The sequence below is a fragment of the Chaetodon auriga genome, chromosome 13 (assembly GCF_051107435.1).
Source record: "Chaetodon auriga isolate fChaAug3 chromosome 13, fChaAug3.hap1, whole genome shotgun sequence".
In the NCBI taxonomy this organism is placed as follows: Eukaryota; Metazoa; Chordata; class Actinopteri; order Chaetodontiformes; family Chaetodontidae; genus Chaetodon; species Chaetodon auriga.
The window spans coordinates 18255487-18274470 of NC_135086.1; the positions used below are offsets into that span (position 1 = coordinate 18255487).

The following is an 18984-nucleotide window of genomic DNA, read 5'->3' on the forward strand; positions in this document are numbered from 1 at the left end:
GCTTTTATTGAGTGGTGTTGCAGAGCTGGAATGGGTCAAACCAAGAGGAAAAACTCGTGAGCAAAAATAAGTGCACACACATTTGATGTAACAAGTGTCAGTGTGTTGGAATGTTTTGGTTGGTCCATTATTTTCTGTTTCCATGTGGCATGCGTTGTGTCAGCACAAAATGAGGTTAGATGGAGTAGGTGCTGTGTGACCCTGCATCGAGGACTCTGCAAGACTATTCAACACTGTGAAATGCATGTGTGCTTATGTGTTTACATATATGCCTGCACGCGTCGCTTTGTTTGCATCACAAGAGATAGAGTGAGAAAAAAAGGGCACAGGGAGAAAAGTGAAAAAATAACAGGGTGTGTTTAAGTGTTTGAGCTGGTATTATTTCTATATGACTTGTTTACAGTAGATACTGTAGATGAGTCAGTGGATTGGTGCTTCTCCATGCTTGCGCTGTAGAGTTACTGTAAAACATCTAGGTCGATCTTCCAGAGTGCATGTGAGTGCACATGTGCTGTGATGCTTGCAGTAGACAAGCTATTGTGAGTAGTATGTACACAGTGCATATGTTGGGGGAAGGGGGATCGCACACACACACACCATCAGAGCCTAGGGGGATATAAGGCAGTAGCCTACTCAAAGAACCCCCCATTAGGGCAGGAGTGTTCTGTACTGTCATCCCTCGGGGAGGGGAGGAAAAGAGAGAGTATGTGGGTGGTTGGTGGTGGTGGTTGTGGTGGTGAGGGATGTGAGGATGCTAATCTAATGCATCCCACCTCCCTGTTAGGGCAAGAGACGCGAGCAAGATTTCACTCTGACCCTCTGCTCCAGCTCATAGAGAGCAGCTATAACCTTTGCATGAGAGGAGCAATGACTGGGTGTCACGATTCTCTCGCCTTCACTGAATGTCCTCACGGGGTTGTATTCTTAACACAGACTATCTACAATGGTTGACATTTCTACATTTTCTAGTGGTTTCCTTACGCTGTAGCCATCAAAGCATTCATAAGAAAATAATCGCAGCGTTTTTCAGTATTTCATTTACCGTGAATTCTGTACAGGACTATGCCCACGTTGCACCTCTGTCAGTCTGAGATGATTATGAAGTACTGCAGTGTGGTCACCTCAGCCTAGGACCTGTGCACTGAGAGTAAATAAGAGACGAGAACAGAGTCACTGAGTGCATTTTTTATTGATTCACTGGAGCTAACCTCTTTCTCTCCAGCTCCCTCTCTCTCTCTCTCGTGCACACATACTGTACTCTGTAGTCCTGCAATGTGTAAACTTCACCATAAACATGCAAAGAATATTGCAGTATCCTCCTGAAAGGTTGTGCAAGGATTACTTCTTACGTTTATCCTGGTTTGCACGGCTCCACCTCCCCCTCCTTCGGTACAAGTGAGGTTTTTGTGTCAGAGGCTATTTTAGATGCACAGCCACTGACCCTACTGCATTTACTGAGGTGTGTGTGTGTGTGTGTGTGTTTGTTTGTTTGCGTGTATTACTCACGTTGTGGGGACATAAATCTATTTACACAGTCAGACTATGGGGACTCATCCTCCCTATGGGGACAAAACAGTCCCATTGTGTAAATCATTAGATTTTATGGTGAAGACTTGGGTTAGGTTTAGGTAAGTAGTGGTTATGATTATGGTGTTTCCAGGAAATGAATATACATCTATGTAATGTCCCTAAAAGTGGTGGAAACATAACTCTGTGTGCGTGTGTGTGTGTGTGTGTGTGTGTGTGTGTGTGTGTGTGTGTGTGCGTGCTGCGTGCGTGAAGGGTATTCCACAGAGGTCACCCGATTATGTTGAAACCTCAGGGCTTCAGCGTATTGGCTCCTCAGGAGCTGTTTTGTGGCGTCTGTTTGTGGTTCCTTTAGCGTTGAGCACAATTCAGCCCTCGCACAGAATATTTAACTTATTCTTTCTCAAGATTACATCAAAATGATCTTCAATTGGACATAAACGGTCGAGAATGGTGTCACAAATTGCTTTGACTTCTAAGTCGAAGCTCACTTGAGTAATGCCACCTCACTTTAGCGCTGTCACGGTCACAGCTTGTTTAGCTTTCTCTGCTGCATTTGAGGCACATGATGCAAGAGGATGTCAGACTCTTCTGTTTACCTCTCTCTGGAGCACTGTGGAGGAGTATGTGTGTGTATTGCGCGTGTAAGTGTGTATGTGCGCACACTGTAGGTGTGTGTGGGTGGCTGTTTGTGTTGAATGGGCATCTTTATTCTTCTTTCATGAGCACAGCAGCAATATTGAGAGACAGAGTTGTGTGTGCGTGTCTGTCTCCTAATCTAAGATAAATATGGTTCATTGTGGGTGCAGGCAGAGGTCACAAGGTTTTTGTGTGTGGTAGCCAGATTGTAGAACAGAGCAGGGGCTCAGGAAGTCAGTTTCATAAGAAGTGCGTTTGACACACAGGCTGAGACAGACAAACCAGACAGCGACCGGCTCTTCTTTTCGCTTTGAGTGTTTCCTCTCAGAATAAGTAGCTTCTTCATTTCCCACAGTTTCACTGGCGGAGGTGGGGAGCTTTCAGAAAGACGAAAAGCTGCAAAAGATTTCCCTTTTGTCCCATTAAAAACTAATATTTGAGATAGGTTGATAAAGAAGTGCAAGGTGTTGAGCCTTTTATCCTGACATTCGACATTTTAAAGAGACACCAGAGACATCTGGTTAAAGTATTATTTCTGACACAGCTTATATTTAACTAAGTGTGTTCTGGCTGACTTTTAAAGTGTGTGACAATGAGAGCATGTGAGATTTTTTCATTGTTTGGTATGTTTAGCTGTTTCTGCTCACTGTTTAAGCACCTTTTATTAAAGCCTGCACATTTGCTTTCTTGTGTAAACATACTGACACACTTGTGGTGCTGTATGTTGTGTCCACTCAGCAAAGTTCTCCTACACATTATTTTTGTGTCTGTGTGTGTGTGTGTGTGTGTGTGTGCACGCTCGTGAAGGCAGTGGACTTGAGCTGTATCCGGCGACCTCATCCCCCTCATCCCGACAGGATTACTGACACAGGATCCCCCTGCCCCTGGCAGAAATAGCAAGGACCCAAGGGCAATCCACCAGAATATGGGAACTTCCGTGGGCCTTGCTAGTGTGCAAATGCGTGTTGTTTGTGTGTGTGTGTGTGTGTGTGTGTGTGTGTGCGTGTGTGCGTGTGTGCACGCGTGTGTGTGTGTGTGTGTGTTGTCTGTGTGTTTACATGGGTATCAACTCCCTATAAATGGAGCTGGTTTCCTCCCAGGTGCTGAGCTCCCTGGCTCAGGCAATAACATGAGTTCACTGCTCTCTCTCTCTCTCTCTCTTCCTCTCTCTCTCTCTCTCTCTCTCACACACACACACACACACACACACACACACACACACACATTGCTGAGCCTATTACTATGAACCCAGGCTCATTTAACCTTACATGCAAGCCATTCCACATTGCACAAAATGCACATTTTAAAATTAGATAACTTGCTGTTCCCTCTAAACCAGACCATTTAAAGCAGTAAAAGCAAAGGTCCGTCATCTGTGAAGAGTCCCACAGTGTGTCAGTTTTTCTAAACTGGGTCACAAATGTGCATTTTTTTTTTAGATGGGTTACACCACAATGGAGCTTGATTTGTATTCTGACGTACAGATCAATCAGATCAATACTCATCCTTTGCCATCTCCATTCACCCCGCGCACATTGTTTTCGTTTCCATCTTTGCGGCTATCTGAGCCTATTCTCCTCTGTGTCTTTGGCTTTAAAAATGCTTATTTCATCCCGCACATGGCATTTTTTGACAGGCATTTTGTCGATAATATCCTCCCTCACAGCCAGCTTTAGGAGTGGTCATGCAAGGCATATTCCATTAAGTCATGAGTATTTTGTTGCTGGTGGCAGGCTATTTAAATACAATTAGCCTTTATTATGTGTTTATTGTGCAGATGAGTTTTGTTACGTCAAGAAGCAAGACCATTAGATGTGTTTTTGAATTGCAGGCTGCATGTCTGAGTGCAGTGGTGAGCCCGATCATTCATGTACGTCACATCAAATTCAACAACAAGTGATGTCTGGATACTATCACACAGATAGAGAATGACATTCAGTTTAAATTGATGGGACCTGATAAGCTCCCCATGTTTTTCTGTATGTCCCAGAGATGAAAACATCCAACACATGAGAAGTGTATTCTGTCTAATAATAGCTGTGTTCATGAAGAAAGCTGTGTTTTCCCTCTGTGGAACTGATTTATTCCCAGAGGAAAAGGGCAGGGTGTTTTGAGGTAAAGTGCATCAGTTGAGTGCATCTCTAAAGGGTTTTTAACCCTAAAGGGAACTTTTTTGTTGTTTTTTTTCAAAGGGTAGTGCATATAAATTGTGGTTTGATACTGCTGTGCACGTCGGGGGTTACAGAAGTCCATGCTTCTATGAGCAGCGAGGTAGCAGCACTCTGCTCTCTTGAGCCCCGTTCAAAAATGTCCCAGAAGCATCCAAAAGACTTCACTTGCAGCTCCTGCCAAGGAAAATACGGCTTATGAAATGGAAATTCTGAGACCATTCACAGAGTGCCAGGAATGATTAGAAAAAAAAGACTATGTCCATCTCAGTACATCCAGGAGTGAAGTCTGAGGGAAAACACACAACCCCGCCTCACTCACACAGACACACACAGACAGCCATAACAAACAGCATCAACACTGCTTACCTGGTATGTGCTGTTTGGGGTTAGAAAGTCATTCAAGGGAAACTCCACCGATGAAGGTCAGTTACCTCGTCATGGGAAGGACTACTCAACTTGTGAAAACAGTTGTGTGTCGAGTCTAACAAAATCAGCGCTAAATGATGTCATCAGAGGTTGGAGACAAATTTCTAACACAGTGTCTGAATTGCAAATTGAAAACATCATTTTAAAAGATGTGGACATTTACCAGGCAGGGAGTCTCTGCGGAGGAAGCAAAAGAAAGCGTTGGCTGCATTGTGGGAAATGTAGGAGCCAATGTGTTTGGAGATGGACCCTTAAGGACTAAGAGTCAGGGTACATCAGCCTGTGCTGCTCTGATTTTAAGAGACTTTGATCGGTCTAATGTGAGGGCACAACTGTATCGACATTTAGGGAAGTTTCGAGTTCATCTCAAGTTTTTGTCTGAACAGAGGAAGAAAACACTCTGTGGGAGCTTAAGTCAGCCATTTTTCACTTCCTCCTTTCTAGAAAAAAATGGGTTTGAGGTTTAAAAGCTACTTAGGCAAAGAGTGTAACAAGTGCACACGGTGTAAAGGGATCACTTTATGCTGTCTGAAGATGATTATCACACCACTGCGTTTGGACAGTCTATGGCAATCCAAAGGGAATCTAAGCAGGACTTGTTTATCTGGTGTTACTTTTATCTTGATATAATTCTGTTTTTATTATTAAGATGTCAAAGTGGAGTTATGAGTGTGACTGCGCTCCAGCTAGTTAGCAGTTTTGGGTTTTAGCTTAGTTTTATAGCTCCAACAAAAAGCTAAATATTGCTTTTTTCTTTTTCTCCCAAAAATCACACATTTCTATATCATATTTTTTCATACAGTAAAAGATGTCAAAAAGTCAGATTCTGGTTTTGACTAAACATGTAGTTTATGCATTTTGGCTTTGTAGGGCAGCGCTGACCTCTGTGGGTTGAAGGATCAACTCTGTTGAACCTTCGACCACACCAAGCGCCGTTATTTGCCTGGGTGCAGTTACTCTTTAAGTAGTAACTCTGCAGGGAACCATTTGAACAGCCTCTCAAGACCAGAATGAGGCCAACAAGATGAGGTCATGAACAGACACAGCTTAACATGAAGCAGACTGAGGCTGAGATCGAAAATCAGCTGTGATTCAGCTGTTGCTCTATTGCGTCTACACTGCCAGCAGACAAGATGATTTTCACCAAACATATATCAGACCCTTTTTCCCAGGATCTGCAGAAGTGTCACTCCACCAAGTCTCTTTCTCCAGCATGTGTTTTCTTTGTTACCTGTTAAAGGAGCGTGTTGTCAACATAGTCAGCTGAAGGCTTTTCTAAAAGTTGCTGCACCAAGAGACTCAAAAGAGAGGAAGCAGAGCAGTGCTCTGGTGAGCTAGCAGTTGCAGGCTGGTTATCGGGCTAACGTGTCACATTGGGGTGTCCAGGGGCACAGAAGAGGGAAGTGAGTCGCGACAGAGGCCAGCGGCACACAGCACAGGCACAACACAGGAAACGCTCGTCTCACATCACCTACAGCTCTGCCCTTTTTGTGCATTTTCACATCCAGCATTAGCTAATCGTTTGTTTTTGATTTGCAACATTTTGAAATGTTTTTCCTTGCTGTTTCCCTCCCTTGCTTTTTCTCCCTCTCTTCTCTTTGGTAGAGGACCGGGTGGGAGGGGGTCTGTTGGCATTCTTGCACCGTGTGCTTTGCGCTCGACCGGGCCTTGGCTCGGGTCCATATCCCCTCTCTACCCTCTCTCGCTTCTCTGACTCCCACCCCTCCTCCTCCCTACTAAACACCCTCCCCCCCTCCTCAACCTCTTCAACTCCCCTTGGTTGCTTCCCTAACCACTGCTCCTGCCAGCAACTCTGTGCTCTTCGACAAGCCCCCACCCTCACTCACTTCTCTTGCTATCACCTTCCTCCCTCACGCTTCCTCATGTATCTCCCATAATTCATCGCCCCCTTCCCTTCCCCTCTCCCTTTTCCATCTCTCTTCCATCCCAGCCCGTGGCAGCAGGTCCAGCCTCTGTGACACAGATGCACCCAGTTGCTCTGGGCGCTCAACATGGGAACGAAGCATTGGCGGGGCCGTCTGTTACAGTGCGTTTCGGGGTATGTGGTGTTCGTGTGGATGTGTGCGAGTTCGTGCACATGGGAGAGAGAGATGAGAGAGAAAACAGAGATGGTACACACAGCCAGTTACTAAATCTGGTTTCAAGAGTTTGTTTAAGATTAACTTTGACTTTGACAAAAAATGTGCTTGGTTGCTGTGTGAGCGAACACCCGGAGACAGTGATACACATGTGCTGAGAGAGCATGAACTCACAGCACAGGTAAGATAAAGCTGAAAGGCATGTCATGAATGAGTCAGGCACCTGCTCGCGCTGATTGATTTTTACATATTTTCCTTTTGAAATGTTTTGGGTTTACGTGGTATTTGTGTACGTGGACATCTGCACATGTGTGTAAAGGCGTGGATGATATCACCAGTGTATGAGGTCAGCATTTGGTCTAAGAAGGTCTGAGGTCTAGAGACGTTTGTCACCTCTAATTGATCCCGCTAGTTTGTTCAGGGTTGGTGTGCCCGGGCTTTGTCTTTCCACTCCAGCTAGTTGCTATTGCCTCCATCAGCACAGAGCTGATAGCCATCAGCGAACTTGGAGAGAGTGGACCTGAGGTCATAGACGCAGCTATGTGGTGGGAGTTTCAGTCCATACTTCGAAATGCATTAAGAGACAGACAAATAAGCACAAACAGAAAAGGGAAGAGGACAACACACACTGAAATATGTATATTTGGAGATTTTCTTTTGCTGTGGGGACTGGCCTCAATCTTCACCTGCTCCCTGTACCTTTTTTTTTATTCTAGGGATTTTGGTGGGGACAGGAGGGCGGGTAGCAGAGAGAAATGAGATGCCTCAACACTCCACTGCCCTCCTCTCTCCATCCAACTCCCCCACACACCTGGGATGGCCATTTCATTTCAGAGTGCAGCAAATGGAAAGGTGATCTTAATCTACCCTGTTTCCCTCTAACCCCCCTCCTTCTCTCCATCTCCCACACACAGAGCCTCATACCGCTGATGGACAGCACACTGCTGTTGCCTAAGCCTGCCGCCAGCAGACCAAATTTAGTGATAGAGAATGCTGGATACACATTGGTTTATTACCTTGAACAAATTCTCTTCATTTCAAACTCAATCTTTGTTCATATTCTTATCTTTTTGGTTTGCGATCCTGGAGCACTAACTGGCTGACACCATCTTTTCACAGGAACAAAAGCAGCTGGCAGTTGACTTCGGTCAAAGTGTTTCGACATGACCCCTTCAATACACAGCACCCCTCTGTTAGCTCATTACTCAGTATTAGGTCTCTCTCACTGCTGTTAGCTGTTTAATCATTACAGTCACAAGCAGAGGCATGCAATGGGTATTGATTTCCTATGTATAGCCTGCTGCAGGCCACTTCATTAGGAAGGTGATCACAAACCACTGGATTAACTGGACTCTAGGCACACTGGGAAAGGTTGTTGCTCTGGCTGTGCCATGCTGTGCAAAATTTAAAGCTGTTTGCATTTTTGATATCCAGTAACAGGAGTGTGAACATTTAGCATAGGGAGCAAATAAGTTTGGATGATGTAAACTTTTTTTATGCTCAGAAAAGAACCTTTTGAAAAAGCGTTCTTATGTGAGAAAGCTTTCCTTTCCCTCCGAGAAGGAGAGAAAATGCCAGAATGATGGTCATCTTGAGGAAAACAAACCTCACTTTCTGCCTCTCGTGGTGCACTCCTCTCTCTTCTTCTGTTGGCTTGAGGCTGGACTGAGGCTGCAGCTCCACCCGCCCAGCCGTTACTATGGCAACGCTATCTGGGCCTACCAAGACCTGAAGCCGAAGGACATCCTGGACAACAATACAATAGCAGCACAGCCAGGGTACCTGAGGGACTTAGACCTGAGAGGCGAGATCTGGGGGGTTGCAGATTGAGAGAGTAAATCCTCCCTCTTTCTCTACCTCCCTTGCACACAAACACAGTCAGGATTAGCCTTTCGCTTGAGAATCTAAGAGGTAGTGGAACAATACGTGCCATTAAATGATTTTTCTGTGGCAATTTTTTGTTGCAATCTGTTACAAGAGATGTTTTTGATAACTATCTTGAGTGGACTTTCTGGTGAGTAAAACCAAATCTTGCTTATTGGACCGGCCAAATGCATGTAGTGTCAGATCTGAGATGGTTAGTGTGGTTAAATGATCAGGGAACTCGCTCCAGAGAAAGAGCGTCATGTCATTGGTGATTGGCTGAGCTTTTTGTCTCCACACCAGACTGGTCATGATGGCTGCGGCGCTGCTCACTGCAAGGACTGGGCCACACATCCTGCTGCTGGTGCCAGCAGTGGAGAGTAATAGAGATGTTTAGAGTCTATTTGCCGTGCTTGCATTCCTCCATGTACTGCTGCTAAAATAATAAGAGGGAGGGTTACCTCAGGTCGGCCCCAGCTGAGGGATACGGAACATGCATTGTTGTCATTGGCTCCATCTGAGTATCCCTCTTAAAGCCACAGTGCGGAGCTGAGGAGCCGGGCAGTGCTGCCCACTTTGCAGAGGCGCAGTGCTCAGAGGCAGCAGAGCGAGGGGTGAATGTATAGATGTGCGTGTGTGGAGAAGCATGGAAGTGTGTTTTTGTGTGTTTGCATGTGTCATCAGTGTCGCATTGTTGTATTGATATTACAAATATCACCATGAGTGTAAAGTAATACGTTAGGAAGTGTCAAACATGTCAAATTTGCACTTTTCCATCTCCAAGTATCAGTTATTGTTTTATTGTATCAGTGGTGGGAGAGCAAAGATTGTCTTGCTTTCTCCATCGCTGCTGAGTAACTGTATATCAAAGCAAGTATTTGTATTCCATTGAAGTGTTAAGCGGATTTTATTCAGCGTTATGAAGTGTTATTAGCCCTGCAGCAGCCCACCAGGCAATTGAAAATCTTTATTATGTAGAAGAGGGAATCACGCTGTGCGCCGACTGAGTTTACACAGTTTGTGTGCATCTTTTGTCTGTCAGCTTCTGATGGTTTTGAAACATGAATCCGTGTCTATTTAAAATGTGTTTATTTCTCAGTGGGTGCACAACATTGTAGATGTCCATGTGTGAATAACTGAGTGTGGGACCTGCTTAGTCATGCTAAAAACACCCGTCTTACACCTCCTCTGTATCCCTTCACAGGCAGAAACAGGATGTTAATGCTTGACGGAATGCCTGCAGTCCGAGTCAAAGCTGAGCCCCTGGAATCGGAACAAGGGGTAAGAGAGCAGTTGTTTTCCAGACAATTCCCCTTTTCTTTTTTTTTTTTCCTGCTTTCCTTTCCGCCTTTCCTCCTCCCAGCAATGGGCCGATAATCACTCCCAGGCCTAAGCAAGTGAGCGAGTGAGCGTGGGGGCTAGGAGGAGTGGTCGGAGAGCATGGTAGTAAGCAGGAAGAGGAGAAGAACCAAGAAGAGGAGGGGAGCCACAGCTGGAGAAGGAATGTATTGGGGTGTTTTCAGGGAGGTGACTGGGGCCAACAGAGAGTCTGTGCTGGCTGAGGGTGATTGCGCAGATGTAGTTGCTGCTCGGGGGAGGAGGGTCACATGGGAAGCTCTAAATCTTATCCGTCTGCCCCTTTACGTTTCCCCTCATCCTCCCATACCCTTCTTTCTAACTAACACACACGAGTAATCTTTCTCTCTCGCACACATACAAAGCAAACACGCACAGACAAACACGACTCACCTCCCTATACTGTTCCTCTTCAAACACTGCCACAGCTCCGTCTCCACTCTCTCGCAGCGCTCTCTGTTGCTTCCATCCCTCCATTTGAATTCATCACAGAGAGGAAGTTAATTGTCACTGCAGGAATTGTGAGCTTTAATCGTTCCGTGTTTTGTCTTTGATGAGTTTGTTTTAATCAAAAGGCCACGTTGCATCATTCGGTCTCATTTTGAGCATTCCGTTCAATTAGTCTGTGTATATTGCTGCCATGTTAGGAATAATGGAGTCACTTCATGCAGGCCCTCACACAGTATCAGTGCTCTCTGGTCCAGCATACCTAGAAATAAAGTGATCCTGTTATGGAGAAGCTGTTGCTAGGTTACTAGGGCTTTGTGTTGCTGCCACAGCTGTGTGTGAAGTGGGTGCAGGCCACTTAATATTTGTAATCATGATGAATTAGTGTTCGGTTTTTATTGATTATTTCCATTCATAACATATCAATAATATCTCGGCCCCTAATATATCACCGAGAGCACTTTGTGGGACATGAGCGAAATGGTTTCTGTTAAGATGAACCCAGGAGCATTAGGCCATGATGGATGAGAAACATACCGGCTGCTGATAACCCATCAGGTTACCTCAAGTCCTGCAGAGAATTGTTTGGGGCGTAGGATTGTGCTGATAAGAACTCATTGCGTCTCTGCACATCTAAGGACGTGACAGAGAGGCAGCAGGTGGTTTCTTTCTGGGTGTCCTGCTCCCAGCTGTGGCTCGAGGGTTTGCGAGCCGTGCTCCCGTGTTGCTACCTAAAACCTGGGGTTTGAAGTCATTCTCCATACGGGTAGTGATGTCAGTCACACACAGGATGTGAGCACCGCAGCCCACACGTCTTTGAAGTGCACTGAGATCCAATCTCGCCCTAACAGACTGTGCTTCCCTTTAGACGGCAGACACAGACAGTTTAGGCTGCTGCAGAAACGTGGTCTTCATTTGGGTGGCGGGGGGCCAAGGGCTTGCTGGAAATGGTCTGCCTCGTTAGACAATTCGCCCGCAAGGGGCTGGAAAATCTGCCCTGCTAAAAAGTATCCCCTAATAAAGACAATGGCATGTGGACAGAGGCAGGCAGGCGGGTTGAGCATATCTTTATATGTGTGTCAGTGAGTGTGAGCATATGTAGGTTTCAGTGAATATTTGTGTTTGTCAAAATGAAAGTGGGGGTGGCTTAAGTTTTCCGTTCGTGCTGGTTAAAATGCGTCTCAGAGTCTAACCCCAACATGCAAATAGCGTTCTGTTTTTCACTTTTGTGCAACACGAATCACTCTGTTGTTTGGACCTTTCCACACAAGTGTTCCCCTTTTTACACCGGTGTCATGCAGGATTGGCCAATTTTACCAGCTTGTCAGTAACTGACTATTCCTGTCATGATGCTGATTACTCCTCCAACCAACAGAAGGGCTAGAATGACAGTGAGCCTGACACTTCTGAACAGAGAGATAACACTTTCTTTTTCTACGAATGAAAAGTGGGATTCATCAGCAAAAACAATCGCACATCTTCACTTCAGCTCACTTTGTTACAACCTTAACCTAGTTTACTGATCAGGAAACAGGATGTGTCATGAGTCAGGGAGACCTGGAGTACAGTGAGATGAACTTTGAATTGAAGCAGATCATTACAGATTGAATATGTCACTTTTTCACCACACTTGAATGTTTGTTAATAATTGATATCTCTATTGGGTATCATCAGTGGCTGAGTTAGCTCATTTGAACAGGCTTAAAATTGCTGATCTTGCTGTTAAACTGATTTTACTGGATCAGTTTACTAACTCAGGAGTTGGCTTGTGCTATATTTAATCAAATCATAGATGAGCATTTATCGTTTATCACACAGGTAACACTTTGATATGTTTGATGTCTGTGCTCCACTAATGGTGCCTTTCCATTGTTCTGATGGCCCATTATTTTATTTTATATGTATATATTATATTCATTGCGAGCCCCTATTTTGCCTGACCCAGACTTTTGTTTCTAACCATTCCCATCTAACCAACCATCTGACTCTAACCCTAACCAAGCAATGCACACTAGCCAATCAAAGGGATAATGGATGGGTCTCTTCTGACTCTTGGAGTTACAGAATACTAGGCTGTCAGACCTGTGGGCAGTCCCCCTAAGTCTCAGTCATGTCTCATAATGATAACATCTGTAAGACACACTGACAATACATAAAGATAATATGCTGTTATTTTGTTTGCTTCTTGTGGTCAAATCAGTTCAACAGAAGTTACGCAGACTTTGTTGACCTTTGTTGACTTATTTTATCACCTAGTTTCCTAAAAACAATAAGCCATTTGAAGAAATGTTCTGTGTCTTGTTCCACTGATTATACCACAGTTAAAGGGCTCAGATGCCGGCGAGCACAAAAACTAACAATGTTTATCTACTGTAATCATTAGCCTCAATATAGTCACATCCCACATGCAACATGTCTGTGTGGCTTCTTGCTTTTAATAAAAGCAGGTACTAACAACAAGACATCTACATTCAATAATGCTCAGATATTTATAATAATGGCTTAAAATATTCCAATTCATATGTTGGTACTTGGCTGCTAATCAAAAACCAGAGAAAGAACAATGTAGAATCATTTTAATTAGCCTCTTAAATTAGCAATAGACAAGATTTTTGCTTTAACTTATTATGAAGCAAATGTTGAGGTACAGTATGGCTACAGAATAGTGATACCATCTGCATTTAGATTAGTTCATCCCCTCCGCTATGCAATCCTGTCTGTTTCCCACGATCGATCTACTTCTTCATATGAAAACAGAAACATGATAGCAACCAAACCTGCTTTTCTGTACCCATTTTGAAGAACTTCTAACCGCTTTCATGTCTCCATTATAGACTAAATGAATGAATTAACTCACACTCTTTCTCCTAACGTTTTCTTCTAGTTCCTCCTCCACCCTAACTCAAACTATGTAATTACTCCATATAATATTGTGACAATTTCCCCTTTACAGCTTCGGTGAACATGCTTCTTTCTTCTCTCTTATTTCTGAAGTTGTATTGATTCACGGAAATTTGGGACTGAATGCAGTGTGCTCTGAGGAAAACAGAAAGCGATGCGATTGTCTTTGTGTCAGCAACGCCTGCAGTAATACCACTTGGAAACACTGGGGGGGTTGTTTTCACTTTAAGGAAAAAGTTTTACAGTTGAAACATAAATCCATCAGTGCTTTTCGGTGGACATTGGAGACGCTTTCTAAATTGTCTTTAGCATTTCTGACCTGCTATTTCTTCTGATTCATTGTCCCGATATGTACAGTTACACCGATATAGCTGCAATAACTGAACACTGTGCTCTAATTCAAGATTTAGTTGCATGAACAGGTGTGTGTATATTTGCCACAGCAGCTTCAAACATGGCTCAGGCAATCAGAGTTTAGGGCTGGAACAACACATGTGTTTTGCTACGCATGAAATATCACTGAACAACAAGTTGGCACATATCTGTTTTCTTCAGCTTCCTCTTTTTAATCAGTCTTCTTTCAGTGGAAGGGAGAACTGGCAATACTGCAGAACTTTAGTAGCCAACTAGACACACTCTAAGAGCCCTTACTGAGTAAGACAAGATTTCCAAAACACTGAGATCAGCCTCAATGGGTCTAATGACTTCAGAGCCTTCAGGCAGTATAGCTGCAGGCAGTCCGTGACACTCACATCCTATACTGAACATGCAAACACAGAGAGACCATGTGCAAAAGCAGCTGGATGGTAGCCGGAGGGTCTGTCAAGAAAGGCTACATGGACTTCATGCAAGAGAACCACAGAGGACATTTGACATCACAAACATACATGTTATCAATTGAGCAATATTTCTTTTGAAATGTTTTTCAAGGTAAAGCTTTGGAGCATCAACAATAGAACCGTCTGACTTTGCTATCTGACAATTATCTCTTATATGTCTTTATTAATGGGGTTGCTTCTCCCAGCAAAACTCTCCCCTCCTCTTAGATAACTATTTGCAATAAGTGGTCAGATCCTTGAAGGAAGCGTCACTGTACAGCTAGAAAGAAACTATGGAGGTTCCGTGAAGGAGGCAGAATGGTTTCTTTACCACAGCACAACAAAAATAAGACTGGGGTTGAGCTTTTTTCAGTCAGGTTACCATAATGCTTTATGTTATCTTGATATGTAATTAAAAAATTGATTTTTTTAAACAAAGGTGCGTAAAACCCAACACATTGCTTGGTGGGTGGTGTGATGAAGCAGACCGTAATGGGCTGTGAACCTTGACTTGACACCACTGACCCTGAGCTGAACCCCACCAAGGTCCAGAGGCCATCAGAGGGCATATTTCATGGGGTAGTGTTTGTTTTCCAGCTGAGGAGGAGTTACACAGGGAGAGGCACATTTCGATTCACAGGGTCGTAACATTTCCTGTAGGCCGAAAACGAGTACACAAGTCTGGAGTAAAAATAGTAGGCTACTACATAAAATAACACACACACACACACACACACATACACACCACTCAGAAAAATTCGTAATTCACCACAGACCCACTCTCAGCCAGCATTACATAAGGGGAAAGAAATGTGAGTCTCAAAAACAAAAGTGAGGCTGAAAATCCACGTTGGAGAACATTTTTCATATCTGCCGCAGCTGGAGCGCTGGAGAGTTTTTCCCGTTACTTTAATGAGCTTTTCCTGTATGATCAGTAAAAATCCTGGATGTGCTCACTCCCTGATGGCCCTAACTGTGACTCAGCCTCTGAAAGGCTCCACTGCGAGGATCAACACTGCTCACCACACACTCTAGCACTCCTCCCACATCCAACACAGTCAGTCCAGATCTGCTCCATCACATCTAACGTGGTTCATTTGACATTTTGACAAAAACTGTGATACCAAAGAAGGTCCAGAGTATGGAGTCCGGAGAAGCAAATAGCTTGTAGCAGGGTGAGCGTCGCTTTTCAACTGTGTATGTTTTTCATTATCTTTTCCAAGTAAACAGGTTCCTGAAACTTGTGCAGACAGATGGAGCGGTTGTGTTACAGTCTGCTTGGTGTTAAGTGAAAGATGTGTTGAGGGATACTCTGAGCCACCAGCGTTGGCCTTAGGAGGCCCATCGCTGAGAGACAGAGAGAGACGGTCAGGAAATTGAGCCCATATGATGTTTTTCCACCGTCACAGAAGAGATTTAGGAGAGATACAAGGGGGAGCCAGGAGAGCTACGATTCTGTGGGAGTGATGAAAAACAGGAGGAAGAGAGTGAGAGAACAGCCCACGCCAAGAGGAAAGAAAGACAGAAACGGTGAAAGGAGGCGAGTGTGAGGGACGCTATCTTTACTCCTCTGCGTTTCATCAGCGTATGACATCATGCTAACCGAGGGGACCTCACGGGAGGAGCTGAACGTTTGAATGAACACGAGGAAATTAACTGCTCCTCTCTCAATAAATGTCACTGCGTATACCTTTCTGACATATCTCTATCATGCAGCGTTATTGTTCCTGAGACGCTCAGGATGCTTGGACAATAACAATCGTCCTCGTCCTGAATTCATTAACATGTTAATTTCTGCCCATAAATAGATTAATTGTTGGCAGATTGTTCCACTTATTTCTTTCTTCTTTCTGATGTGTGTGGCAGTTTGTGCATTTCTAAGATGTTCAAATGCCAATCAGTGAAGCAAAGATCTAACATCAGCTCTTCTTTTACTCCCACAGTCACCCAAAGTGCGCCCTTATTCTGCGATGGACGGCGTCCCCTTCTTCCTCAGCAGAGTTAAAGCGGAACCTCCGGAAGACCTGCTCGCCCACGACCTGCACTTCCACACTCAGACCGAGCCCGTCGACCTGTCCATCAACAAGCCCCGTCCCTCCTCTTTGTCCACCACCCCGACCACCGCCTCGTCATCTTCCCCTCTCAGATCCGCTTTCTCCCCGTCTTCTTTATCGTCGTCATCCTCTTCCTCCTCCTCCTCTCCATCGGTTATCACCTCAGCCTCATCGGTGCTCACGCCAGGGCCTCTGGTTGCCCCCGGAACCGGGGTGAGAGGTCAGCCGTATTTGCACATCCTGCACTCTGTGCCGCCGCCTCCATCCAGCCCTCTGAGCCTGCAGGGAGCAGGGAAGCTGGCCAGCCATGTTCACCGCATCCCAGTTGTGGTACAGTCACTGCCCCTCATGTACACCACTGCCGTTCGATCGCCCTCCAGCCTCAACAACGCCATCATGCTACCTCTGCTGGACGAGGTCAAAAGCCAGGGCAAAGGTGAGACCGTTCTCCCCAAATTTACTCCATATTCATACGGCTGACTCGAAACTTTTGGGATTCCTATGAAACCTCTTTCATTAATTCCAGTTAGAAACTCTGGAATTTCAAAGGTGTGCCAGCACTCATTCAAGCACTGATAGAACTATAAAGGAAATGGTGACGCATTATGATTGTGCCTCATGATTATAGTATTTTTACTATCAATTAGAAAGCAATTATCACACAAAGACATAATCAGTGGGGTTGACTATTTTCAACTGTCAGTTGTCAACCATTAATAAACATCAAGAATAGTCTTGCTTAAGGAAAAAACCCAAATACTTTCACCTGAACCCTTTTCAGAAATGGATTTAAAAATGGTCCATGACTGATTAGGCTGTTAGAAAACAAGGGATGACAGACATGTCCGTGCTGGCATCAGGCAGCGAAGAAGCAGCTGCGATACCTATGTGATGTGGCGAGAGATATCCCAATGACAAGCTGTTTATGATGGTATGTTTGTCTTCCCTGATGCCCTACTGTCTTTAGTCAAACAACTTGCAGACAGAGCGCTGTGAAAGCTGACAGTGTGTGCACGCTCCTTCAGAGACGGCCCCTCAGGCAATAATGTTCCACCTTCAGAGTGAGGATGAGGATTACAGGTTGAAAGGCTCTCCCATCTTAAACTGACAGAGATTTTGCTTGGCTGTCTTGAATAGCCTCTGGTGCAGGTAACCGGGGCCACTCCTGTTGTTAACTTTCTTTCTATCGAGAAGCAAATATCTGAGGCAGCTTGAGTGCTGGACCTTGTTGGCCTGGCCTAGACTGTGTTATTGGTTTTCTCTCTGGGTGTGGTTTTACTGCCAACCACTGGGAGTGAGCCTACAGTAGGTGTTTCTGTCCAACTCTTGAGCGTACACAGGCCAACCTTTGGTTGTAAAGAGCCTTGCTTCTCGTCCTTCCCTGCACGATGGACAGCCACACTTCAGTCACACCCGTGCATGTTCTGTTCCTTAAAGGTAAACAAGCAGTGATGTGTAATTAGAGCATACGTTCAGACACTTGGCCGGCTGGGTGGGATGGTCCCCCCAGAGATGGGCGTTTTAAATGCTGCATGTCTGCTCCCAAGGAGAGGAGAGGAAAGGAGGAAGGACAGGAAAAACAAGACTTGCATAAGAGGGTGTGGATGGATATTGAAGATGGGTGGCACTTACGCAAACACGCGCACGCACATATACACATCGGTCCAACATCAGCTCTGCCCAACTCTGAAGGCACCCAACACAAAGGAAATGAGCTGAATGAGTGTTTTGATGTCGGGTGTGGTGCACACAGTCACTTTTAATGAGACACCAACCAGCAGACAAACAGAACATTTAGCTATTTGTTGCACTTAATGAGAAGATTTGCATAAAAATTCCCACAGTCGTAGTTAATTGAAATAAGTGCTACAAGATATCATATTTGTGTTTGCAGTTTTCCCTCTCAGATGTCACTATCTGGTGATTTCTGCAAAACACCCATATGAAGTTTAACGTGCGGGTCAACAGCCCACTTTTACCTCGTTTGACTTGATGCAAACCCAACAACCACGTGCAATGATGCAAGTCTCAGTCATACTGAAGCTCTCAACAGAGATACAAAAACACTCACATGCACACACACTTCCACTCACCCTCATGCACACACACACACACACACAGGTTGGCCATCCTCTTTAAGAGAGGGCGGGTACCCTTCCTTTCACTGCTGTCTCCCTGTCTCCAGCAGGAGGTTGCCATGGAAACAGGGCTTGACTGGAAACAACAGGAGAGAAAGAAAGAAATCCGGTGCTCTGCCCACCTCTCCACCACTCCTCCTTTGTGTCCCTCGCTCAAAATACCCCTTTCCAGCACACGATGCATTTCGATCTAATTACAGGTTTTCCATAGGGTAGGCGAGCTGGTGACCACTCTGCATGTCTTAGTCTACATCAACAGTTAGAAACCTTTAAAAGCAAAAGCTCCAACAGAGTTACAGTATTATTTCTGCAGCCCACCCCCCGCCACCCCCACCCCTCCAGTAATAACACCATGTCTGCTCCTAACTCTAGACCCTTATTATGGGCCATTATGGCCACAGTCTCGGCTGGGAGGGCAGAGGGGTGAAGTCCTGATAGCTTGTAAAAGCACCAGGCTTACAGTAGCTGGATGTTGCAGAATTCAGTGGAAAATATATCCCAGTATGTTTGATGTTTGTTCTAATTACATCCTCAGAATTAGATAT

The 18984-nt window shown here is 44.9% G+C and overlaps 1 protein-coding gene across 2 annotated transcripts in view; it reads left to right on the plus strand.

The window, feature by feature from the left end:
- klf12b (Kruppel like factor 12b) overlaps window positions 1–18984 on the plus strand; it is a 40485-nt gene that overhangs the window by 5211 nt on the left and 16290 nt on the right. For both annotated transcript variants that reach the window (XM_076746247.1, XM_076746246.1), the window contains exons 2-3: window positions 9930–10006; window positions 16191–16737. In XM_076746247.1, the coding sequence (XP_076602362.1) occupies window positions 9930–10006; window positions 16191–16737 (624 nt within the window). The remainder of the gene's footprint in view (window positions 1–9929; window positions 10007–16190; window positions 16738–18984) is intronic.